Below are 27450 nucleotides of genomic sequence, written 5' to 3' on the forward strand. Positions count from 1 at the left end.
CAGAGCAATAAATAAAAGCAATAAATAAACACAAACCCTTATTTCGATCAAAATGCGTGATGGATTCTGATTATAAAATCCAAATCTCACTTATGAATAAACGTCAAAATATAATACAATTTCTAATTTGAATCTCTATCAATAATGATTCCTATAGATTTAAAGTTTCGCTGGCTAAGTTTCGTTGAGAGATCCGAAAGTTTCTGAAACGGAACCTCATATAATCGGTTTTGTAATCCGATATGGTTGTGGGTTCTAAGTCGAGGGCCAGTAATTAAAGGTAATAGTTAAATAATTGAGTAGAAAAATTTATGGATCACATCTCAAGACTGTTCATGTTCAAATAGAGAACAAAAAAGTGCAGCAAAAAAATAACTCAGAATCAGTGTGAAACAAACTATTTATTATTTAAGTATTGACTATCAATCTTTTAATCACTGTAACCGAGATCAATATGTCTTATTTTTGGCATAATCGCAATTTTAATATTTTTGCGGACCACAGAAGAGACAATTTAGTCTACAAAAGAGATGAAAAGCTGTGATGCAGCGTAAGCTAAAATATATTAAGACAACATAATCAAACACATGTAGCCACTGATATAAACGAATACCGAAACGCAAATAAAATGTCAAAATAATCACATTAATTGGAATATAAAAAATAAAATAATAATGTCTACAGAAAGGAAAATCCCTTCGGTGGACTTATGAAACAAAACAAAATTTCGAATGATAATAATTTTACAGCCATAGTATATTACTCGTATATAATTCTTTAGATAGCTAATGAATTTTAATATGCAATGTAATGAAATTTAAGGACTTTGAATATTTCAAAATATTTCCAGAGAACTATCGGAATCGTCTGAATCAGCATGAACTAAAACGAAGCAAGATATGGACCAACCCACGACCCAAGGGTTGAACCCTCTGAACGAAATCAATAGAAATAATTTTTTTTATTTCGTTTCCTCTATTTACATTGATTAGATTTTTTTTTATTGCGAATATAAAATATACAAAAAAGTTTGAGGCTCTAACTTAGAATATCAAATGTTGCCAAAATCAAACCTCTTTCTAACTAACTTTAAAAAAGGAGTAGGCCCTCGGTTCAACTATTTTTCTACTTACTACTTTCTCTACTTAGACCTACTAAGGTATGTTTCTTACACATTTTCTGTGGACATAGTCTTTTCGGTGGACATCGGGACCACATGAAAGATGTCCACAGAAAAGATGTATTATAAAAACTCTTGCGTAAAGAAATTAACTTTGAGGTTAGAAATCAAGCAACATGCTTTTCATTTACTTGTACTAAATGCTCATATAAAAACAATAAATATACATTTTTATAGATAATATTTACATGTCTATAATTGGAACAGGAAAGAACACTTGATCTTTTACGTTTATGTGTGTTTTGGAATAAAAAATATATTTTCACTCGCACTGGAATCGAAACAACAAAATATCAAACGCCGGAATGGCCACTATTTAGTGATGCCAACAGTTAAAAAAAAAAACTTAATGCGGTCGAATAAATAAAAATTTGATGTCGTTTTATCGCGTCCACAGAAAAGACTCCATTTCATGTAACCATATGTTTATTGGATTTATTGTATACAGATAGTAACGATATATTTTTGTTATTCTCAATATTATCATCTTTATTATATTGTTTGTGTTACAAGTAAATAATTTTAATATATAGGGTACTTTAAGTATTTTTAAACATGGCTCAAACATTATACCTTCGTCTTGTAACAGTCCACAGGAAGAGATTTTTTGATGTTTAACGCCATCAAAATGAATTTATGAAATGTAATATTTTACAAGATACGATTAAAATGAGTAGTAATATAGTACCTTTACGATTTAAATACTTTCAAATATTCGCCAATTTGCTCTTTTAGATGAGACATTGCTATAACACTTTTTTTACCCTTTTTGTGTATGACCCTCATACACCCGAGTTTTGGATCTTTCTTTACTTTACATCCGTATGTTGTTCAGTAAGTGTAACATGTATGCGACCTAATGTCTTTCTGATCTCATTAGTCTTTGATAACCACTCTACAGAATATAGTCTTTGACTGATCCGCCATTTTTATTACGTTGTAGTTGTTAGAAAGATGTAAAAATCAACACGTGCTTATATAGCAATAAAAATGTATGACCGATCATAACGTTTGTCATTTGTTCCAAGAACACAAACATTACAGTAAGAGTTTTGAGAATTTCTTTGAGACATTGTATCACCTCATTTTACACTTAAATCACCCGCTACCCGAGCAAAATTAAGTATTGCTTTCTGATCTCATTGCTTCCGTATACCCTGTATTTAAGGAGAGTATTTTGGCCTCGTGCCTTCTGTCTGTATTTGATATCTTCCAAGGTGTTCCCATACATAGCTCAGCAGTAGCTTGGCCAAGTTAGATATGTCCCTAACGCTACGTAGGTACTGTTTGTTTTAGGAACTATGATAATCGCGTGGGCTTCTCGTCTGCCTACGAAAGCAATAAAAATAGTTAGATCCATGACAGCTAAGTCATGGAACTTAAATTCTTTAAATGGACTTAGAAATAAAATATATTCAATATAAGAAGATATAACATTAATTTTTATTAGCGGTAGGCACCGGCTTGGCATTGCTGAAGTCCATGGGCGACGGTAACCACTCACCATCAGGTGGGCCGTATGCTAGTCTGCCTACAAGAGCAAAAAAATAATAATTATGTATTATATTTTAATGTAACATTATTTTTAACGCGCGGATAGGTAGGTGAGCACTAGCCCTAGCAAGAGCAGTGCTTCGCTGAATCTACCAGTGGGTGGGATTTGCGACCCACTAAGGAGATTCGGTGTAAAACTCGGCTATATGGGAACGTACTAATAAACTCTGACTGGTTTTTGCTGATCTTGTGATTGGAACATTCCAAACAAACGTAAAAAATAAAAAAATCTTATTTGAGAAGTTGACGTTTTTTATGTATATTGCACGGATTATATTATTATTTAGGTAAATGTCAGCAGGCGGGGTCAATGACTTCTGTGGAGCTTTCGCGTCATAATTGGTAAAGCGAAGTCTGAAAAGCCCGTGGTTAGGACGCCCGGTGTGTACGTATTGGGAATATATGTGGATTTCATCCCGGAACCAGATAATAATTTTGATAAGAAAATACGTATCTAGATCGTTATCACGACCGACTTCCGCGATGAATTTCAAGTCATATAATCCGTAAAAAAATTTTGATCACTATTTTTTTGATCTATTTCTATTGGGAATCACTTACTTAGATGTGTGGACGAGCTTACAGCCCCACCTGGTGTTAAGTGGTTACTGGAGCCCATAGATATCTACGACGTAAATGCGCGACCCACCTTGAGATATCAGTTCTAAGGTCTCAGTATAGTTACAACGGCTGCTTCCTGCACCCTTCTACTGCCGGCTGCACCCTTCTCCTCCCTTCAAATCGAAACACATTACTGCTTCACGGCAGAAATAGGCAGGACGGTGGTAGGTACCTACCCGTGCGGACTCACAAGAGGTCCTACCACCAGTAAAAAAGTACTTATGCTATTTGTTTCTATTTCCCGTAGTACAGGGAATTCTGGCGTAGTATGAGATGTGTTTTTACTTAAGATCAGAGACCTGTGAAATACGAGCATCAGGACGAAATTCTAAGCATTTGATTTCATATAATATGAATACGGAACCATAAAATTATGCATACATTTTTAAGAGTTCAATTTTAATTGTAAGTCAAATCATTTAACCAGTTTATAATCTTGCACGACAGAAGTCGGTTTGCGATTTCGTAAACAGACAGATTTTTATTTTTCGATTAAAACGGATATATAGAATGTTCAAGTTAATTAAGTGTGATCTTCTGCAAAAATTTAAATCTAAACTTCGATTTGAATACAGAGAGGATATTCTTGTTGAAGTTAACGTATTAATCATTTTGCAAAATGGTGATATTCGTCGAAGTTTTTGTATTAATTTAGAAAATCTATACAATCTTATCATGGAAAGCTTTCTCAAGTAATAAAGATCTCAACCTTTTAACCGATATCACTAATTCTGGAAAACTTATAACAAAAAATAAAACTGACGAATATTAACGGGGATGTTAAAGATTGTTTGTTCTTTGATTGTCGTGTATTTTTTTTTCCGTATTATTAACCAGATAAATTAAAAATGCATCATAATGATGTTGGACTTAATGATTATTGCTTAATGTGTATTATTAGTACACAATGAACTTAATGATTATTAATAGAGATTGTTTATTTATTATCTATGAATATAACTTGCTGAACATTAACGATGCAGTACACATAACTCATTGAGATAAAATGTGTCGAAGAAAACAAACAGTTGATAAGGGCTGCTGTTTAGTAGAATATTTAAAATTGGTTCCGTATATAGATTAATAAACTTCTTATATAGCTAATGTTGTATTGTTAAAATAAAAACTTCAATGTGTTTCTCTGAAAGAACAAAGAAACGAAAGGGAAAAGAAAGGATCTTGTAGTTATCTAAATAGAAATTAATTTTATTAAAATTTTTGGAAATGTCATATTGTTTTGTCTGTCAAGGCTGCCTTTTCGACTTTAGAACACATGGGCGGATGTTCCAGCACATGTCGACAGCGCATGCGCGTCATAATTCAATTTAAAGAAAGGAAAAAGACTTTCTTTACATGAGTTTAAAGAAAAAAGCAAATACTTATTCGGATGGATTGTTTTCTGATGAACAAATTTTGACAACTTGAACAAGATGCAAAGTGAGAAGATACAGTTCGGGACGCGAGATTCAATTTTATTGGCTTATATTAGAGTAGATCATACGATTGACTGCTTAATAATATACTATATAATATAAATATGGCGAAAACTAAGTAACTCAGGTGTTGTCAAGTTGATTTATTTCTTTAAACGTCACGCATTAAAAACCTAAGCTAAAAATTTTCCTATTAATCCTCCATTGTCATCAAGACCAACAGCTGCTCCCTCTGGTCACAGACCTCTGTCGACGCGCTACTAATGGCTTCTTATCAGCGGTTCGTATTAACAGCTAGGATCTCCGACTTACTGTTCTTGCCAGCTATTTATATTATTATCTTTATTTTAAGTATCTGTCTGCCAAATTTTTACTTAAAGTTTCACACACCTTGTCATTTTGCCTATTATATATAATCAATAAGGGTTCCAATTCAAAGAGCCATCGATCATTTGAAAAAAGTTTGGACTACATCTCTCTTGACTTCAATAAAAAAAAGGAAATAAAATCATTAACTTCCTATTGAAATCAGAGGTTTTTGGAATATAATAAACAACACACTGAACCCTAAATGTACTATAGAGAAATAAATAAATCAATTTTTATTCGAAGACGGTTCTTCGTCCAGTCGACACGAATTTTAAAACTTTTTATTTAATTGTACAAATAATCAGTAATGCCGTTGTTTTAATATTGGAATACGCTTGTGTTTTATTTGGAAATGGATTCAGAAATGCAACCGCTGTTGCGGAGATCGGGCCCCGATGTCAGATGTAGAAGATTCAGGTATGTTTGTTATGTTGGTAATTGTTTGTCGAGGTATGATGAATTAAGAAAAATCTTGGTGTAATTATTTTTTTCTTCGCACTGACTAAGCGATTGAAAGTGTAACACAATATTTCTACTATAATTATAAGTCTATTTAAAACAACCGGACCACATATAAAGATCACAAATACTTAGAGACTTACAATGCATTTCTTAGTCAACGCATTGCCTCTTAGTAAACAAAGATAATATCAAATAAATTTTTCAATGTCTTTCTAATTAAAAACGAAGCTGTAGTTCAGTATCAAGCGCTTTAAGTAATAATCTGATAGGGTGTTAGTGTCTAAACTTTAACAAATTTGTTAAATCGCCTTCACAAATGTCCGTTTTTCGACAATCGAATCCAAAAATCCTTTTAAGTCCCTTCTGAATTGTGTTTTTGTTGACTGCGATTCAAACTTGCTCTGGCAAGTATTATACCGCTTACAGTTGTTATATACCCTAGCTCCATGTAATATGCCGATATGCAATAGGAATTTTACCACATATATACATGGGCGTACGTGACTGTCGTGAACGCTGAGACAGCATTGCAACACCCTAGAAACTATGTAATGACGTAAATGGCACATTGACGCACATTACTGCGGGGACGCATATTCAGCACCTTTACCTCATGGAGCTTCGAAGTCAGCCACGGGGCCCGCACTTCTAAACTTACATCGTCGGAAGACAGACCAGTAGCATTAATTAAGTTTAAGTTTAATTGTAACCACTTTAATTTTTCTTCTTCTTCTTCTTTGTCGTTTCCTCATTACTGAGGGTCGTGACCACCTTGGTCCAGTTTTTTCACTAGCTTCCTCCAATGTTGCCTGCATTCGGCCTGCTTAATGGCGCCCGGGACGCTGGTGTTTGTGGCCTCCTTGATAATGTCCGTCCACCTGGTTGGCAATCTTCCTCGACCTCTCTTTCCTTCCACGTGACCTACAACAATTAATTTTTCCAAGTTCTCAGGATTTTGTCGGGCCACGTGTCCGAAGTACTTGAGGAGACGCTGCATACAGATTGTAGATAGACGGGTCTTGACGTTTAGCTCCTCGAGAATTGACACGTTTGTTCGGCGCTCCGTCCATGATACGCCCAACATTTTAATTTTTAATTTTTAATAAACTTTAAATTCATTTTCGGTTTTTTTTTTAAGACCTTAGGCTGCGACCTCCGTAATTCAGTTAAAGGTGTTTGTAGATATGTCAACCCGGTGTTTGTGTTATTGCTCCGATGCGTATTCTAGTGCGCCCGAGGGTCTGTGTTAGCTGACCTTAAAACGGGGCCCAAGTTCATTAGGTACCATTGTAAATAACAAACATTATTTACTGCTTAGACTTGTGAACGCGCCCACGCTTCAACTGATGTTAATTTGTTACCCCATAGAACGTTATGCCGGCACTTACACGAAGGCTGAGTTTCATTAGTATAGAATACCGGTCCCAAGCTCTCAAACCGACGCGTGAATGCTTCGTAGAAATAATTAGGGTAACCTAGCGAGCAAGATTTAGAGTACGCCTTATCAGTAGTCAATTACTTAAATATGCGCAATTAGTTCTTTATTGACATAAAACAAAGACTTGGAAGGTATATTTAAGACCAATACCTCACACAACACAGTATTTTAAGTTGCAAGGGCAACGACTCAACATCTGGTTTACTGGTGGTAGGACCTCTTGTGAGTCCGCACGGGTAGGTACCACCACCCCGCCTATTTCTGCCGTGAAGCAGTAATGCGTTTCGGCTTGAAGGGTGGGGTAGCCGTTGTAACTATACTTGAGACCTTAGAACTGATATCTCGAGGGGGGTGGCGCATTTACGTTGTAGATGTCTATGGGCTCCAGTAACCACTTAACACCAGGTGGACTGTGAGCTCGTCTACCCATCTAAGCAATAAATAAAAAAATCTTTCGATTGCAGAAACGTTTTGAATATAGCCCGGGATGTTTAAATCAACTTTGCTACTCGAATTTATCTTTATAGGTCGCGCTAATTTATTCACAGTACTTGATGACGTGTTATTGTACAGATGAGTGGAAGAGCTCACGGCCCACCCGGTGTTAAGTGGTCACTGGAGCACATCGACATCAGCAACGTAAATGATGCCACCCAACTTGAGACAGAACTTCTATGTCGCAGTTTATACATTACAACGGCTGCCCCATGTTTCAAAATGAAACGCATGACGTCTTCGCGGCAGATATAGGCAGGATGGTGGTACCTACCAGTTCCCAAGACGCCCTACCACCAGGAGAGTTATGGTTCTTGTCCTTTGAAAAAATGGTTTCCATAAGCTGACCTATTTGAGATCGGAGACCTCTTTGTTTTGTGTTAGATTATTAAATCGTATTTATTGCTTTGTGTTTAAATTACTTTGGTTTCTTCGCGAGTCATAAACACGGTTTATTGTTGTAGTTATAGTTCTAATTGAATCTCTATGGTATTTCTGATCTTTGAAATGTGAACTCATATAACTGGTTTTTGTTAAGCGACCGCACGACGATTTTAATAAACGATTCTCGTGATTTATTGTTGATTTAGTGATATATTTTAATTAACGTGTTTTTTGTATTACGGATAACCTGTTTTTTTTCTGTCCTAAATCCGAAGGTATTTGTTTAATCTTGTGACCCACTCAGTGCTAAAAGGTCAAAGTGCTACCGTCCTGCCGAAGTTCGTGAATACATCGTCTTCTCGCATTAAAACTGTATAATCTCAAGTCTTACTAATTTTACAGGAGAGCGTTTTAAAGGTTTAGCATGTGATATTTTTAATATTAATCATCTTTCCAGTATCTATTATTTGTTTTTTATCAGTTAAATTATCTGTCTTTTTTAAAGTAAGATAAAATTATGTAGGTATTAATTTTGTTAATAGTAGTCAAAATATAGGTAAACTAAAAAAAAGATCTAAAACTAAACTACGCTCTTTTGACAGTATTTATGAGAAAAAAACTGGTGATACTAAATGATTCCGCATATTAACTCAATTTCGAATTGTTTTGGAAACTGTACACTTTTAATATGAAAAGACGACATGTGCATGATATTATAATGTAAATTATCAAAGACAATTTTCCCTTCATTTTAATATTCTTCTTAAAATAGACCTAATGCGTACTACTCGACTGAGCTGTAAACCGGTTTACCTACGCAGGAAACCTGTTTTTCTTGTTATTATATTATTTTAAATTTTGTTTCTACAGGCCGCTAACCCAAGAGGAAGTATTACAAGCTCGTCAAGAAGTTGTCTGGCGGCGAGTCCAGTTTTGCCTAATCATTATGTTCTGGGCGATCATCGCTATGTTCCTAGCCATCATCACCTGCATTTTGATGCAGTCGCAGTGCGCCGAAGTTGTCACGAATGAGATGCCCAGCGTTCCGCCCGTGCATCTCTCATTAACCCCATTAATATCGAAAGTTTACGCTTTATAAGTGAGTTTGGAAATAATTAAATGCTCTGAGGACACTAGAAAATGAAGGCAGAAATACTGTCGTCTAAATTTAAGGCCATTCGTTATTATGTGCGCTTTAGTTTTTCGAGAATACTGTTCTTAATCTGAGTCATACGAGCGGTTATTTTAATCTAATCTATAATCTATATTTTATTCATAATAGTAGATGCTTGTTAAAATATTAACTTTAACTAAAATTAGAATTATTTCAAGGAAATAATTACCGGTTTGTAGGCATAGAATAATAGCCGAAGATCGACCGTTGAAACTTGTTTTAAATTTAATTAAATTTATACGTACGTATGAAACTGCAAATATAGTGTTTAAAAAGAAAATGTCGCAAGAAAACTCATAAATTAAGTTAAGCAAGATTTCGGACGCCCTATTTATGTACGTAATTTATCTGTTTAGATAGAATATAAAAATAGAAATGAATCAGTTTCATACAATAATACTGACTTTGATTTCTGTACATCTTAAGTAAAGACGTGTGAGGCAATTTTTTGCAGATTGTCGTGTAGTATGGAATGACTGGTGGTATAACATTTAAAATACTATAGGTGTATTATAAGCTCGTATGGTCTAGTTGAGTCGCAAAACACTCATGCATTCTGATCTGTCAACGACCAATATGGAATATAGTTGAGATTTCTACCGTAAAAATTACCTACCTTCATTCTTAATAATTTATTGGTACATCTATGCATTCCCATTTAAAGGAAGGGATCGTTTTTACTTCACAACCACATTGCGTCAGCTGCGTGCTTCGATAATCGCTACGAACCGTATTTTTTTATTGTTTCCTACCTAAGCTGATAGCCTTGAGAAGATATTTCAGCGGAACCTTAACTAGTAGGTGAGCTCACGGGGCTCAAACCTGAGGGGACGTTACTAACACGAACCCTAGTAAGAGCCGTGCTTCGCAGAATCTACCACCGGATCGGAAACGCGACCCACTGAGAAGATCCGGCGAGAAACTCAGTGGGCTGTGTCTGAGGGTTAATTTACTCGTCGAGCCCTTCGTCGCAAGCGACGGGTTCGACGAGGACGGTGACCGGTGCTTGAGGTACCTAAAAGCACCGTTAGTGGATCGGGAGGATCCGAAGTGACGTGTTTGGGGCGACGTCGACTGCTTTCCCTTCTTTCCGCAGAATCGGGAATGAGCTACGAACCACGAGCAAACTCATCCATCGCAAATTTAAATACCCCGTATTTCAAATTTCTTCCGATGTCCGTTCGTCTCATGTGAAAACTTATATCGATTTAAATAGATCATTTATTTAAAAATAAACTAGTCTCCATGAATATTCATTAACAAAATCGAATCGTCTAGTTGTCATAAGGTCACAGCTCATTAGAGCAAACCGTCACAGGCTCGTCGCGCGATTTCCACTCGTGCTCGTCAGGCGGTCCACGGATGGTCTCCGCGTGGTTAACGAGTGGACGTCGCTTTTTCAACGAATTTTCGAGTAGTCTCTTAATTGGTTGATACTAGTGGCCGCCCGGTAGTCGAAATTCGACTATAATTAAGTTTGTACACTATTATGATTGTATTTTCAAAGACTATTATACTTCTATATTCACAAATTTCGCCAATACTACACTACAGACAAATATTAATAAAGACAAACAATATTGAATCTATTCTCAATTTGACCACAGACGCCTAGGGGCGCCACTTCAAGTCATTCCGATACTTTAATGAAACACCATAATTATCACTGGGTTAAGTAATTACACAGTATTGGTTTTATAATTCTGAATCGTATCAACTGCAAAAATTACATCAAAATTTTATATCTGTCAGTCTATATGACTTGAGTGCGTGTGTGTTTTTTGGTCATAGACTAAATAGTTATAGTGGTGGCAATGTCGCCACATGAGTGCCTGGTGGCTCTAATGAGCTGTGACCTTAAGTTTAACATCCTTAGTACTGTAGACGCGTATTTCATACTTCAATAAAACTCACGATAGCACAAAAACGAATTCCATTTATTATTATCATCAATGATACAAAACTAGAAAATAAATAAAAAAACATCATACTGTATAACTATTCAAATTTATTTAGTATTGTACTGTGTTTTTCTTATTTTCTATGATAGGAGCAATTTGTATCATACTGCACAAAACTTATTAATAGTATTGTACTATGCTGTCCTTATTTTCTATGAGAGAAGTAAATTTATAGCCTTCAATAACTATATAAAGTAAAAAAAAACTTATATCATTTAAGTTACAAGAGAAACAATTGAAATTGAAATTTCTCTGAGGGATGTAACTGCTCCAAAACGATTTTTTTTTGTTCTGAATAATATGACCTATGGATATAGGCAATGGCAGAGTCAGGGCAAAAGCTAAACCATCACATTGCTTAATTAGAAGCATTTTTAAACGTTGAAGAAAATACAAATTTGATGCAAGCTGCCAAAATAATCCTAATGCACAATGAAATCCCATAATCTCTAGCCTGTACTATATTTATACAGCTGTTTTTAAGTTTTACCTTGTGAGAATTTGGACATCGACTCTTCAAAGACAGGACACAAAAGGAAATAAAAATAAAATCGTAGCTTACACGAAAAAGGCCGCCGCCCGCCACCGGAGTAGAGTTCATCCACACTACCTGGAGCCACTGCGGTCATCCACAGTGCGTTTCCAGAGATCTTTTTTGCCACGTACCATCCGGCTATGGAATGAGCTCCCCTCCACGGTGTTTCCCGAGCGCTATTACATGTCCTTCTTCAAACGAGGCTTGTGGAGAGTATTAAACGGTAGGCAGCGGCTAGGCTCTGCCCCTGACATTGCTGACGTCCCTGAGCGACGGTAACCACTCACCATCAGGTGGGCCGTATGCTCGTCTGCCTATACGGCAATAAAAAAAAGGCTCTAACGACATCCACTCTAAATCGCTATTTTGTTTGAAATAACAAAATTCATATGTTCTTTTTAAGCCAAAATTACCACCTAGTTATGTTTATTCTTAGAGCTGTTGGATAATCTAGATCTTACTTACCTTATAGTTAGATTAAATACAGATTGCCTTGTTTGGAATATCAGAATGATAATGAAAGTTGTGGTTTGTATTCATATTATGATCCACGTGTGGAGGTTCGGTTATACTCACATTGGAATCCGTTGGGGTAGGCAATTCAACAGAAGTAGAAATTTATTCACTTATTTAGCGAGCGCAAAAAAAAATTATGTATACTTAGGAATTTTGACGTAATTCACTAATGCGTACATAATTCTCTCTATCATTAAAAGTAAATTAACAAATCATAGTCATTAACTATGATTCAGATATCTGTTAAGTATTTATAAAGAGAAATATGTACGCCTTGGTAAAACAAATCTGAAAATTTTAAATAAAAACACAATTCCATATTTTTTTCTATTAACAAGCCAATGATTTTGAAATACATTCTTAAGTTTAATAAAACAAATGTTTTCTCTTCAGTCTTTCTTGTATAAATATATGGAGGCATTAGACATCACATAGCAAACGTCACCCGCCTTGAGGCACGAGGATCGACCTCAAGCCTCAACATAACCTCATGCCTAAACAACGACCACCTCATCCTTCAAGCTTATCATAAATCTTATCTTAAATAATACCGAGTAGACGTTTACAACCTATTACATTGCGTATTCATGTACTTAATAATTAAAAGAAGCAATGCCTATTAAAGAAAACGGTGCGCGTGCAACTTGATGCACGTGAATGAAGTGAAACTTCTTGTAGTATTGTGGTTTTCTTCATTTTTTATCCTTAAATCAGATTGCTCTTGTAATAGGGAATGCTTTGTATAAGAGATGCGATATCTTCAACATTTACATTATAATAGCAACCCGCCCTCGCTTCGCTTCAAAAACTGTAATTTATTATTGATTTCTCCACTATTTAATGGATGTTATTATACATATAAGCCTTCCTCTTCAATCACTCTATCTATTAAAAAAAACCGCATCAAAATCCGTTGCGTAGTTTTAAATATTTAAGCATACCTAGGGATATATGGACAGAGAAAGAGACTTTGTTTTATACTATGATATATTTGAAATTATAGATAGAAAAATAAATATATATATTTTTTAAATACTTCATTAAGATATTGGACGCCACTCGTTGCTATCGCTCGCGCTGGCCTGTAACAGTTATACTACGCGCATGCGTTCGAGTGCCACGCATTCACTCTCGCTCTGTCTCTTTCTATTCCATGGTAGCGTTAAACATTTAACGCAACCTTGTTAGAAGTCGCATTAGAAGTTTCACTTCAATTATTATTTGTGTTTGCTCGTTTTTTTATCTTTTCGTTCGCGGACAGTTTGTCAAACTGTTTTGCTGTTGGCACTTGGGAGGTTTTTGTCGTAGTTCAGTCAACGTACGGAAAATGGCACGCAATTAGTTTTAGTAGTTTCTTGTATTTCGCATATGGCAATAATCACAGTGAAGCGCCATTGATTTCACTAATTGTTTACATAGTTATCGATGCTCTGTGCATTATTTCTAATGTATCAAATAATTACTCGAACGACTAAGAATACTATTAGAGATATCAATTAAAATTACATTAGTAAGCATCAAGTAATAAGTCGACACAATGAATCCGGTATTGAATATAGGGCGTATATTTGAGTCTCTTCGTTGTTCCGACTCGGGCTGGTTTGTTTCAATAAGCTCGAAAGCTCGGAGCGAGCTTCGTCTATTAGGCCCTGACGTTTGGGGAACCTGGGAACGAAAATTAATTTATATTTCGCTGATTTGTGAGGGATAATGTAAAGCTGAGGTCTCTTTATATCTTCAAAGGCTTATATATAAATTAGGTTTTTAGTGTACTATGTAATAACAGTTTGAGGCTGTGTACTTAGTGTTTGTAAAGGTCGTATAATGTACATAACACAAATAGATCATGAGTGCTCATATTGGATTTTTTGATAAATGTATTTACTTAAGCTACCGGCTCTGACTGTGGCGCAGAGGGTTGTTTGTTCTTTGTTTGGGTCTTCATGTATATACCCATTTAGGCGTCTATATTTGCCTTTGTAGGCAGACGCGCATACGGCCCACCTGATGGTGAGTGGTTACCGTCGCCCATGGACTTCAGCAGATCCAGGGGCAGAGCCAAGCCGCTGCCTACCGTTAAGTACTCTCCACAAGCCTCGTTTGAAGAAGGATATGATGTAATGTTGGCCATTTTCTCAAAATTAACAAGTTGTATCATATCACATCCACTCATATCCTTAATTCTACTAGTGGTCCCTATGTAGTCGAAATTCGACTATAAATAATTGAAATTATCATTTTCAAACATGTTTTATTAGGTTCTACTGTCAAAAACTATTATACTTCGCCAAGACTACACCATAGACAAATAATATTAAAGATAAACAATATTAATCTATTTTCAATTTGACGACAGACTATGCAATAACAAAAGTTTGACAACAAACAAAGAGTACCTATGCATATATGTGTGTGTGTGTGTGTGTCAAATAAATATTATTGTGTATATTTTTTTTAAAATTGATTTAATGTATTATAAATGCCCAATTAAAAAATATATTTGCCTTTTGCATTCCTTCTCAATATTCTCTATAAGTGTGAGAAATTTTTTACTCCTCCGTCCGCGCAATTTTCGTAAAAAGGAGTACAAAGTTTTTACTTCACGTAAAACTTTTTTTAACAACCACGAGTTCTTTTTTAAAAGCCACGCTCTGCTACCATGTTGAGGTTGTTTTTCAATAAAAGGAGACCAGTCGTGTTCTTAGACAATTGTATTCACGGAAAGAGGAAGAAGGGAGCCATGACAGACATATTTAAACAACCATAGATTAATATAAATCAGTATTATAAAATTACATACAACCATAGATTACAACAATAATATAAAAATAACTCACATTTCCGTAACGTTTCTGAAGGCTTGCGACAGATCATCGGCATCTAATGGCGCCGTCAGCTGCGAGGCCATGTACCTGACGCAGGCGGAGTCGCAGGCCACGGCTAGTACGTTGACGCGCACCCTCGCCATGACCGGCAGGAGGCCCAGACTTACCAGAATCGACGTCACTTGAGTGTTTATCTGTAATATAAGCGAATACGTAGACTTTTTGGCGGGAACGCGAGGAGTGAAGTTGTGTGAATTGTTTTATTTTATCGATTTAGCGTTTATTCATGTTTAAATGTGTAATAATAGTGGTTTATTAACTGTTTAATATCTGTGAAAGTGCACAAAGGTGGGAAAACGAAACAAAGCCGCTAGACGTAACTTCTCGGGATCCTCCAAAAAGTCCACTGAAAAAATCTTAGTAAATGACCACCATTTTACTGAGATTATATTTCATTCCATATCATCTCATTTCATTTCATTTCATTTCATTTCATCCCAGTTGATTAATGTCTCAAATTAATCATCTTCATTTTATTTCACTCCATATTATCATTTTTCATTAAAATATGAATGTAAATTAAAATAAGACATGACTTAAAGGTCTTAGTTACCAGGTCATAAAATCCCTTAAAAGGAGTGAAGTTGTGTGAATTGTTTTATTTTATCCATTTATTTTTTCTTCGGGTTTATATGTGTAATAACGGTGGTTTTAGCTAATTTGGTCATATTATTATTATTTCTTTTTTTTTTATGATTTTAATTATCCCACCATTAAAATAACCTTAAATTTTATAGTAAGTATGTAAAAATGAAACGTCTATAGGTATTTTATTAATGTCCTTGAGAGCACGGGTAGCTTTGCCGAAAATGGCTCATGTCCTTTCATATCAATTTGGCTCAAGTTCTTGAGTTTTAGGCCACCCACATACATTCGCTTTTATTATATTTTATTATTATGCATAGTTTAGTTTTTAAGAGCTCACCTGATTCTCGCAGTGCCTCTTCGAGTTTTTCGTCATTCTGTCGCTGGCCGTTATGAAAGTGACCGATATATTCGGACTGTTGTATTTTTCGGAGCTTTCGGACCAGCTTATCGATCGGTTCGTGCTAGAACCTGTTGAAATGCACCAAAACCGAAACGTCATAAGTATTAATTAGGAACTGTAAAAATCATCGGGTAATATTAAATTTCATATAGACGGAGAATTTGACCAAGTGTCTTGAATTTTTTTGTTGCTTTCATGGGTGGACGAGCTCACAGCCCACCTGGTGTTGAGTGTTTACCGGAGCCCTACCGCGCCACCTACCTTGAGATATAAGTTCTAAGGTCTCAAGTATAGTTACAACGGCTGCCCCACCCTTCAAACCGAAACGTATATGAGAGGTCCGAAATAAAAAAAAAAATGTAATAAACGAGAGATTTAACCGAATAAAATATGAACGCATGTGTGTGTATATATTTAATAAAAATAAAACCCCCTTATTATTCTTTCCAACGCCACGTCACATCCACGACTATAAACAATTTTTATTCTGAACACACTTTTACTTCTTCACATAAACCGTTATAATCTGTATGTGGATGACATAATCCCACAAACGCCATGAACCTTGCGAACGTCATTCACATAACGCTACACATTAAAATGTTATCTGGAAAGTTAATGTTATTTTGATAACTTATTTTGCGGTGGTGGCACCTACCCGCGCGGACAAGTGGCCCTACCACCAGTAAAAATGGGACAGCTTTTACATAATAGGATTAAATTTTCGACCTCATGTCTCAAGGCGGGTGGGAACATGTTTGGGATGTCTATGGACTCCAACAGCCACTTAAAACCGGACGGACCGTGCACTCGTTCACCTAACTACGCAATTTTATTTCTTTGATGTTATTGCCAATCGTTATTATCAATGCGTTATCTACCTATTTATTTTATATGTATATCGATTTTGTTATTTCAATATTTTGTCAAATAAAATTTTGTTGTTTTTACGTAGTTTATTAGTGTGTGTGTGTGATATTTTATGGATTTGTATTTTATTTTCTCTTTAAGCCACAACGATTTAATTTAGTAAATAAATAAAGAAAATACTACACATTAAGTCGTTACAAATTAAGTTTTATTAATATCATATTTATAATTTTTAGGCTAAGTCATTTAAAAATAAGCCTTAATGATTCGCGTTAAGAGTCAAATTAAGTTGTTTTTTTGTCTAACACAAACTTACTTTGCACTTCGTTTAATTATTATTTTTCAAGAAATTTTATGGCCTGGTAACTAAGACCTTTAAGTCATATCTTATTTTAGTTTTTTTTTTTTTTAATAAAAAAGGATAATTTACTGAGATTTTTTCAGTGGACTTTCTGGAGAATCCCGAGAAGTTACGTTCCAGCAGCTTTTTTTTCATTTTCCCACATTTGTGCACTTTCACAGATATTAAACAGTTAATGAATCACCGTTATTACACATTTGAATCTGAAGAAACACTAAATAAACAAAATAAGACAATTCACACAACTTCACTCCTCGCGTTCCCGCCAAAAAGTCCGCACTTCGTTTAAAAAAAATTACATGTGTGCAATTCACACGTGGTAGAAGTGAAACCTTCCAAAAGTAAAATACAATTATCCTAAACGTCTTAAGTATATGTAAAATTTTGTCTTTAGTAAATAATTGTAAGGTAGCGCCCTCTGTGAATTGATATTTTAATTTCACGTATAATCCTAAATTAAAATTCACTACAAGAGCTTTCATACACATGTTAGTATTAAAAAATCTCACAGATGGCGCTGTATTAAATAGTATGTATATTTCTGTCTCATTCTTTGCTGGCTTCATCCTACACATTTTTGTATTTGTGTCTCTTACCTGTCGTTTTTTCCGTTGCATCCGTTTTGAAATCACAACGTTTCTAAAGAAGTTTTCACTTCAACAATGCTTACCTTCAGGATTCCGAGACGAGTCGCCGATAATTTTTTGTTTGATGAAATCGACAACATCCACGTAGGGCACCCTGTGTTCCCGGATCCTGCGAAAACGGTTGAAAACAGATTCGATGTGATTTATGTGTCGTCTATTTCTTAGAGGTATCTTGAGGTGGCCAGGAAAATGAATAAATGCATTTACTTCTTCAAATACCAATTATATTGTTTTTAATTATTTTACAGATGTATCTATTTTTATTGCTTATATGGGTGGACGAGCTCACCATAGCCCACCTGGTGTTAAGTGGTTACTGGAGCCCATAGACATCTACAACGTTAATGCGCCACCCACCTTGAGATACGAGTTCTGAGGTCTCAGTATAGTTACAGCGGCTGCCCCACCCCTCAAACCAAAACGCATTACTGCTTCACGACAGAAATAGGCGGAGTGGTGGTACCTACCCGTGCGGACTCACAAGAAGTTCTACCACCAGTGATTACGCAAATTATAATTTTTCGGGTTTGATTTTTATTATACGATGTTATTCCTTCACCGTGGAAGTCAATCGTGAACATTTTTTAAGTGCGTATATCATTAGAAAAATTGGTACCCGCCTGCTGGATTCGAACACCATTTTACTGAGATTATATTTCATACCACATCATCTCATTTCGTTGCATTTCATTTCGCTTCATATTATAATTTTTCATAAAAATCTATTTAAATAATGATGAAGTGCTGTTCGTTAGTCTTGCTAAATCTCGGGAACGGCTGGACCGATTTGGCTAATTTTGGTCTTGAATAATTCGTAGAAGTCCAGAGAAAGTTTAAAAGGTGAATAAATATGAAAATGCTTGGAATTATATAAAAACAAACAATTTTGTTTTTCCTTTGATGTGTCTCCTGTCAGACGGATTTCTTTTGTTTTTTTTAAGTTTATTTTATACAAAAGTTTAGGTCTTTTATTTATCGATTGAGGCACTACGAAGTCTGCCGGGTCAACTAGTAAGAATATAAATTAAAATAAGACTTGACTTAAAGGTCTTAGTTACCAGGTCATAAAATCCATTAAAAAAAAGTCGCACCTGTCCTGGTCCCAGCAGGACAGCCGGACGAGGGGCGGGTCGTGCTCGGCCAGCACGGCGCCGGGCGCGAGGTCGGGCGCGTCCCCCGCGTGCAGCCCGGCTCGCAGCCCGCCCGCCCACAGATCGCGCGCCAGCTGCGCCCGCCGCGCCGCCGCCGCGCCCTCCCGCCCGCTGCCCACCGCGCCCCACACGCGCACGTGCACCAGCGGCGTCTGCCGACACGCATCACAACAACTTCATTGATGACATCGGAATCATAAGCGAAGCACAGAGCGAGCAGCTTGCGACGTGTGGACGCGCCTAATGGTGAATAGTGGGTTAGGATCGACATGTGATGATGAAATGAATTTTTTTTTATTGCTTAGATGGGTGGACGAGCTCCCAGCCCACCTGATGTTAAGTGGTTACTGGAGCCCATAGGCATCTACAACGTAAATGCGCCACCCACCTTGAGACATAAGTTCTAAGGTCTCAGTATAATTACAACGGCTGCCCCACCCTTCAAACCTAAACGCATTACTGCTTCACGGCAGAAATAGACAGGGCGGTGGTACCTACCGGCGCGGACTCACAAGAGGTCCTATCACCAGTATGAATTATGAAATGTGATTGAAATGACAATGAGGTTGGTAAGAGAGTGTTAACTATGAATGTGGACGGTAATAGAGGAAGAGGTAGACCTAAGAAGAAATGGATGAATTGCGTGAAAAACGATATGTGTAAGAGGGGAGTGAGCGAAGAAATGGTATACGAGTATAATAGAGGTGTAAGGAAGGAGAAAACATGTTGCAACGATCCCATTTGACTGGGAGAAGGGCAGGAGGATGATGATGATCGGAATGGTGAATTGTAAACAGTCGACGTCGCCCTAAGGATGTCGTTTCTGATCTTCCTGGTCCACTAACGGTGCTTTTAGGTACCTCAAGCATCGATCACCGTTCGAACCCACAGACACAGCCCACTGAGTTTCTCGCCGGATCTTCTTAGTGAGTCGCCTCTCCGATCCGGTGATATTTTCTGCGAAGCACTCTTACTAAGGCTAGTGTTACTAACGCCCTTTGGTTAGAGACCCGTGAGCTTACCCGTACGGTGAATCTAGTATGACCTCTCCAGGTCACTAGAATAGGAAAAAAAAGCAGTGAAGTAATTCGGAGAATCTACCACCAGATCAGAAACCCGACCCATAAAGAAGTTCCGGCGAGAAACTCAGTGGACTAAGATGATATCGGAATCGTGATTGATGGTAGCACGTGTTTGAAGCCCGCCCGATAGGTACCTTTTTTTTTTCTACCTAAGCTGATAGCCTTGAGAGGATATATCAGCGTCGCCTTAACTAGTAGGTGAGCTCACGGGGCTTAAACCTGATGACGTTGCTAACACGAACCCTAGCAAGAGTCGTGCTTCGCAGAATCTAACACCGGATCGGAAACGCGACTCACTGAGAAAATCCGGCGAGAAACTCAGTGGGCTGTGTCTGAGGGTTATTAAATCGTCGAGCCCTTTCGTTCGACGAGAACGATGACCGGTGCTTGAATAGGTACCACCTATTGCTTCAGGGCAACCAAGACAGTAATAATTTACATATACAGTGTTCCAATACGCCCTACCACCAGTAAATACCGATTACGATTGAAGCACGCCAGTCTAACACCAATTATAATGACATCAGCGGGGACATACGGGGTTGGGGGGAGAGGGTTCTATTATACCACTGACCTCGTTACTCTTGATCGGCACGTTCGTTTGCGTCTCCAGTTTGTTGAGGAAGGCCGCCATCCGTTCGAGGGACATCGAGAACCCGACCGAACACACATTCAAATCGGCGCTGTCTTGATCGTTTTCCGCGCTCGCTACATTCCAGAACTCCTTGACCAGAGCGTCGTATCTAAATAAATATACATTGTTTATAAAAGAAACAGAGAAAAACAATTTTTTAAAGATATTTTATGACCTGGTAACTGAGACCTTTAAGTCAGTCTTATTTTAATTTATATTCATATTTTTATGAAAAATGATATTATGGAGTGTAATGAAATGAAGATTATTAATTTGGAACATTAATCAACTGAGATGAAATTAAATGAAATGAAATATTAATCTCAGTAAAATGATGGTCATTTACAAAAAAAAATTCAGTGGACTTTTTGGAGGATCCCGAGAAGTTACGTCCAGCGGCTTTGTTTCATTTTCCCACATTTGTGCACTTTCACAGACATTAAACAGTTAATAAACCACCATTATTACACATTTAAACCCGAAGAAACACTAAATAGACAAAATAAAACAAATCACACACTTCACTCCTCGCGCTTCCGCCAAAAAGTCCGGAGAAAAAAAACTAAGCATGGAATAACGAGATAAATAATAGGTATTATTTAACTATGAAGTTGCCGTTTTACAATACTGGCTATTTGACACGTAATTAGTGTATGGCTGGCAATAAATTCTAAATTTAAATGAATTTTATTCTAAAAATAGTTATGGAATTCTATTTTCAAATATTATTTTTTTGTACAACCGACTTTTGATAAATGGCAGTGCATCCAAACTGTATTCCCAAACAAGCAGCCTTGCTGATGGTTCACACTTTAAAAACCTGACTTTTGGGTGTCATAGACCTCATGTCTCACGGTGGATGGCGGGCATGCACATCAAGACGTCTATGGAGCCGTATAACTGTTCAACAGCAGACGGGCCGTGAAGTTAGGTCGTGTAAAACTAACTAATAAACAAAATTCATAGCAAAATCGACCTTCCGCCAGCCGCAATAAGGTCCCCGGAACGTCGTTTGGTGATCGACTTCTGTTCGCTTCGCACGACGGACATCTGCCAGAACACGCCGCTGTGCTGCGTCACGTTGTACGCCGAGAGCGGAGCCACCGTCATCGGGCACTGAAAATACAAATAGTTAATGTCAATGTCAATAATTAATTTCAATGTCATTATCATTGAGCACACGTATATATGTATATATACATATATTGTTTGTCCTGTTTTAGGTAAGTAATTCAACAGTTGATTACTTTGTAAAATAATAATAATTAAAATTGATGTGACCTTGTGCAATCACGAAGCCCACCCAACAAAAAAGAATCCAAACCACACCAAAAGAAATCTGAGCATAACCAAAACCACAGACTATAAAACTTGATTTTGGCGAAATCAAAAAGGACCGCCATTACAAAAGAAAATGAAATTAGCACCCGTATAGAATTTTTTTATTTTTTATTGCTTATGTGGGTTGACAAGCTCACAACCCACCTTGTGTTAAGTGGTGACTGGAGCCCATAGACATCCACAACGTAAATGCGCCAACCACCTTGAGATATAAGTTCTAAGGTCTCAAGTATAGTTACAACGACTGCGCCGCCCTTCAAGCCGAAACGTATTACTGTTTTACGGTTGAAACAGACAGGGTGGCCGTACCTAGCCGTGCGGACTCACAAGAGGTGCTACCATCATTTCAATGTCATTATCATTGAGCATACGTGTTGATAAACAAAATAAAGTTTTCCGAAAACAAATCGCTCTAGTGAGTATATTGATTTAATTCCCTAAATGAATTACTGGTTCGCGAAAAAATTAGGCATCATGGTGCGGTCTTGGAATGACCGTAGCAGGCCGGGGAATCCCTCAATTGGTGTTACTCCAAGCACTACAGGCAATCGAGCTAAACACTCAGTCAGGACTAGATTAACGAATTTATTTTATAATTTTTACTATTTTGGCCCCATAGAGTTCATCCGGTCCAAATTGAAGAGTGGAATTGTCGTTCTACAATTTATTCATTGTTTCGACGGGTTTCAACTGAGTCCCAGAGACCGTGGACATCAACAATGTAAATTCCGCAATCTTAAGCAAGACTTCTAAGTCTCTGTTCAGTGGTACAGTACCTACTCGTGAGGCTTCACAAGACACTCTGACGTCAGTAGACTGAGACTTCATGTGTCAAGATAAGGGGTGGCAGTTCCGACCTTTTTTTTCTTCTACCTATGCTGATAGCCTTAGAGGCTATTTCAGCTTCAACCTAAAGTGTAGGTGAGCTCACGGGACTCAAACTGGGGGTGTCGCTAACACTGGGCCTAGCAAGAGCAGTGCTTCGCAGAATCTACCAGCGGATCGGAAACGCGACCCACTGAGAAGATCCGGCGAGAAACTCAGTGGGTCATGTCTGTGGGTTAATTTACTCGTCGAGCCCTTCGTCGCAAGTGACAGGTTCGACGAGGACGGTGACCGGTGCTTCATCATCATCAGCCTGCGGCAGTCCACTGCTGGACATAGGCCTCCTCCAAAGCTCTCTACTGAACCCGATCTTCGGTTCTACGCAACCAGTCAATGCCAGCTGCCTTGCGCAGGTAGTCGCTCCATCTAGCAGCTACCGGTGCTTGAGATACCTAAAAGCAACATTTATGAGCTTCGGTGAGCACACATCGAGTGAGTGGTGAGCTCACCCGTCTCTCACCTCACAGCCCAGCGCCTTGGCGTTCCTGTACACGGCTTCCAGGTCGTGCACGGCCTGACTCGCGATCCTACTGCACTTCGCTTGTTTGACGAGAGGCGTGACCAGCTCCCGGAGCTCTTGGACCGGCGCATCCGCCTCCATCAGGCGGACCAGGTTCGTGACGTCACGATTCGTTATACAGAGCGACGTCAAGTGTGTTTGAAGTTGCAGACTCGTTATGCGACCTAAAAATTGTAAAAGTCATTTTACTGGTGTTAGGACCTCTTGTGAGTCCATACGGGTAGGTACCACCACGCTCCCTGTTTCTGCCGTGAAGCAGTAATGCGTTTCGGTTTGAAGGGTGGGGCAGCCGTTTTAACTATACTGAGACCTTAAAACTTATATCTCAAGGTGAGTGGCGCATTTACGTTGTAAATGACTATGGGCTTCAGTAATCATTTAACAATAGGTGGGCTGTGAGCTCGTCCAACTAAGCAATAAAAAAAAATAACTTTTTTTTTTAGGTCGTCTATGTAAAGATTATGAGTTTTTTTTATTTAAATACATTTAGAGGTCTTAAATCTGTGGGTTAGTGGTTAATTTTTTTTTTATTGCTTATATGGGTGGACGACTTCACAGTCCACCTGGTATTAAGTGGTTACTGGAGCCCATATGCATCTACATCGTAAATGCGCCACCCACCTTGAGATATAAGTTCTAAAATATCACGTATAGTTACTACGGCTGCCCCGCCCTTCAAACCAAAACGCATTATTGCTTCACGGCTGAAATAGGCGGGGCGGTGGTACCTACCCGCGCGGACTCACAAGAGGTTCTACCACCAGTAAAATAGGTTGATGCACTCGTATCGACCTCACGCAACAATATGGCAACGACGTTGCTACGTTTATCTACATTAAAATCATAATTGATTTATTTAGTACTCACCGAAGCTGACGTCGACCAAAACAGGGTATATATCAGCCTGTTTGTCTGTCGGTACCCCGCACGACTGTAGCAGGACGCGAATCAGTTCCGTGTGATTTAGTTGTATCGACACTTTGAGGGAACACTCCGATGCCGCTCTACTTGCGACCTCTATTAATTCTGCGTCCGGCCATAGAGAGTCTGTAAAATTAAAATAATATTGTTTACAGGATTACATTACATTTTGTCTCCAATTCAGTGCAGTGACATTTAAAATATGCTGTTAATTCCCGTAACCGAACAAAATAAATAACCAGATATCAATCATGCTCGAAGGACCAAATGCTATTTATTATCTTTTTCATTTTAGACAATTTCCTAGAATTCATTAATAAATCTGACTTTATGTTTACCGAATATTTACTAATAGAGAAATTTATATACAAAACAATGTTTAAGGCACAGTTTAACAATTATTTATTGTTTGCAACAACATAAAATTTGAAGGTGTGAAGATTTTACGTACTTGCTAAAAATAAAAAACAAAAATTCAATTACTCACCAGTTTTAGGGGTGACGATATCGTAGGCACATTCAAGAATTTCCTTCGGGTGAAAACCTTGAACGTGCTTCTCTCTATAAACCCTATCGACTATAAAACGACGGAGATTTTTTATACCGGAGTATGCTATGTGCCTGAAAATTATTGATAGATCAAACGTTAATTATTACTAGTGGTCCCTATGTAGTCGAAATTCGACTATAATTATTTGAAATTATAAGTTTGAACATTATTATGATTCTATTGTCAAAGACTATTATACTTCTATAATCACAGATTTCGCCAAGACTACACTATAGACAAATATTAATAAAGACAAACAATATTTCATCTATTCTTAATTTGCCCAAACAATAAGCAATAATAAAAGATTGACAATAAACAAATTTATTGTTATATTTATTGATTTAATGTATTTTTATGCATAATTTAAAAAAAAATATTAAAATTGTGCACTGCTTCTCTATAAGTGTGGGGAAATTTCATACTCCTCCGTCCGGGCAATTTTCGTAAAAAGGCGTCCAAATGTTTGCCTCGTGTATTGATATATAGATATTTTTAATTAAAAGGCCCAGCCTTTTTGAGTTGATTCAAAAGGCTTACCTGGCGAAAGGCAGCCTCAAGTCGTGCGGTAAATGACAGACCGAGCCCGATGACGTCATGACTTTGACAGCGTTAGGATACTGGTCCCAGGCTCTCGCTCTCGGTATAAGGAGCGGCGGAGCGAACTCTAAAGCTCCGTGACTTTTGAATACCTATTAAATAATCCAATAAAATGTATTGTAGCTTAAGGTTTTGAGAGTATTTATGTATTTTATGGAGTCGGGGATGTATTAGGGATCATCGCTGTGTGTTCGCCACGCGGGGTGGTGGTGCTACTGACATTCTAAATTATATTTTTTTCTTAAATGACTTGACGAGCTCACGGCCCATCTGGTGTTAAGAGGTTAATGGAGCCCGTAGACATCTGCTAAATACCGCCTCCCATCTTGGCTTGGTAGGTTTAATGTGTAATTTGAATTATTATTTTTATTGTTCATAATCAGCCTATAGCAGTCCACTGCTGGACATAGGCCTCTCCAATTGTTCGCTACTGAGCACGATCCTCGGCTTCTCTCATCCAGTTCCTGCCAGCCACCCTGCACAGATCATCACTCCACCGATTTTTATTATTATTATACAACTAGCGACCCGCCCTCGTTTCGGAAACTGTAATTTATTATTGATTTCTCCACTATTTAATGGATGTTATTATACATATAAACTCTCTTCTTCAATCAGTCTATCTGTTAAAAAAAACCACATCAAAATCCGTTGCGTAGTTTTAAAGATTTAAGCATACATAGGGACAGAGAAAGCGACTTTGCTTTATACTATGAAGTGATAACTCACTAAATGTTATACAATAACTCACTAAATTTTTATATATTCCGTAATACCAGATACGCGAAAAAGCTGTGCTATTTTCAAAGTTGCATTCAGAATTGCGTTTCTTATGACCTTGACAACAGCATCCTTGACGAACTCCAGGAGACGGGCGGGCTTGGTCTTCATCCCGTTGTGGTAGGTGTAGTCCTCGGCTGCGGACGGCCTCTGGTCGAGGCAGGCGGCCACGAGGCGCTGGTAGCCGCGCGCCGTGCGGTCGCTGAGCGCGTGCGACAGCAGCCCGGCCAGCGCGCCCTCGGGCACGGCGCGCGGCACGTGCTCGCTGGCCAGCAGCTCCGCGCACGTGGGCCGCAGGCTCGCCTCGTGGTTCAGCAACCATCTGACCATCGACCAAGGTTTCGCGTTAGCCAGCGTCGCAGAAACCTCATTGACTCATGAAGTATAGTTGGGTGGTGGGGCACCGCGGACGGGCAGCCGAGGAGCTTCACAGGAGGAGAACGTATAAAAGTGCGTCCAGTCTCTGGTTCCCACAGCGCAAATGACCTTCTATGATTTATCGCAAATTATTCGTTTATTATTTTACCTATTACAATGTTTCTAGAACACGAGCAGCGTCGACATAAGATATTTTATTTTTTATTGCTTAAGGTGAACGAGCACACAGCCCACTCGGTGTTAAGTGGTTACTGGAGCCCATAGACATCTACGACGTAAATGCGCCACCCACCTTGAGATATAAGTTCTAAGGTCTCAAGTATAGTTACACCGGCTGCCCCACAAAAGCATTACTGCTTTACGGCAGAAATAGGCAGGGCGGTGGTACCTACCCGTGCGGACTCACATGAAGTCCTACCAACAAAATTATAATAATTGGTCCATGAATTATGTACCTTTCTCCCATTACATCTCAGTCACCCTAGCGACAGCACTGACCTTATGACATGAATCTGCTTCACATTTTCGTCGACATCAAACTTATTCGGTATGACGATATCCTTGCTCCTCAAATTGGTGAGCACCATCATTCTCTCCATTCCAGTTTCGAGGGGCGGATGGAACATTTCAAACAATATTATGCCTAATGAATATATGTCCACTTTTTGATTGTATATGACCTTTGTAGCAGACTGGAGTAGTTCGGGAGCTACGTATAGGGCTGTTCCTATCTGA

General features: G+C 37.9%; 1 protein-coding gene and 1 long non-coding RNA gene across 2 annotated transcripts in view; one reads left to right on the forward strand and one right to left on the reverse strand.

The window, feature by feature from the left end:
* The first annotated feature begins 5389 nt into the window (after positions 1-5389).
* Positions 5390-9507, forward strand: LOC101747021 (uncharacterized). The gene is made up of 2 exons (XR_209626.3): positions 5390-5574; positions 8807-9507. It is a non-coding gene; the product is annotated as an uncharacterized LOC101747021 (long non-coding RNA).
* Positions 9508-11026: 1519 nt separating this feature from the next.
* Positions 11027-27450, reverse strand: part of LOC101741238 (eIF-2-alpha kinase GCN2) — a 28700-nt gene continuing 12276 nt past the window's right edge. The window contains exons 14-26 of the mRNA XM_004923373.5: positions 27214-27446; positions 26395-26659; positions 25498-25649; positions 24895-25028; positions 24354-24533; positions 23427-23650; positions 21717-21856; positions 20681-20849; positions 18965-19176; positions 17897-17982; positions 15933-16063; positions 14960-15141; positions 11027-13787 (exon numbers count right to left, since the gene is read on the reverse strand). Coding sequence (XP_004923430.1) covers positions 13640-13787; positions 14960-15141; positions 15933-16063; positions 17897-17982; positions 18965-19176; positions 20681-20849; positions 21717-21856; positions 23427-23650; positions 24354-24533; positions 24895-25028; positions 25498-25649; positions 26395-26659; positions 27214-27446 — 2256 coding nt within the window. The 3' untranslated portion in view covers positions 11027-13639. The remainder of the gene's footprint in view (positions 13788-14959; positions 15142-15932; positions 16064-17896; positions 17983-18964; positions 19177-20680; positions 20850-21716; positions 21857-23426; positions 23651-24353; positions 24534-24894; positions 25029-25497; positions 25650-26394; positions 26660-27213; positions 27447-27450) is intronic.

Source organism: Bombyx mori, chromosome 25 (assembly GCF_030269925.1).
Source record: "Bombyx mori chromosome 25, ASM3026992v2".
In the NCBI taxonomy this organism is placed as follows: Eukaryota; Metazoa; Arthropoda; class Insecta; order Lepidoptera; family Bombycidae; genus Bombyx; species Bombyx mori.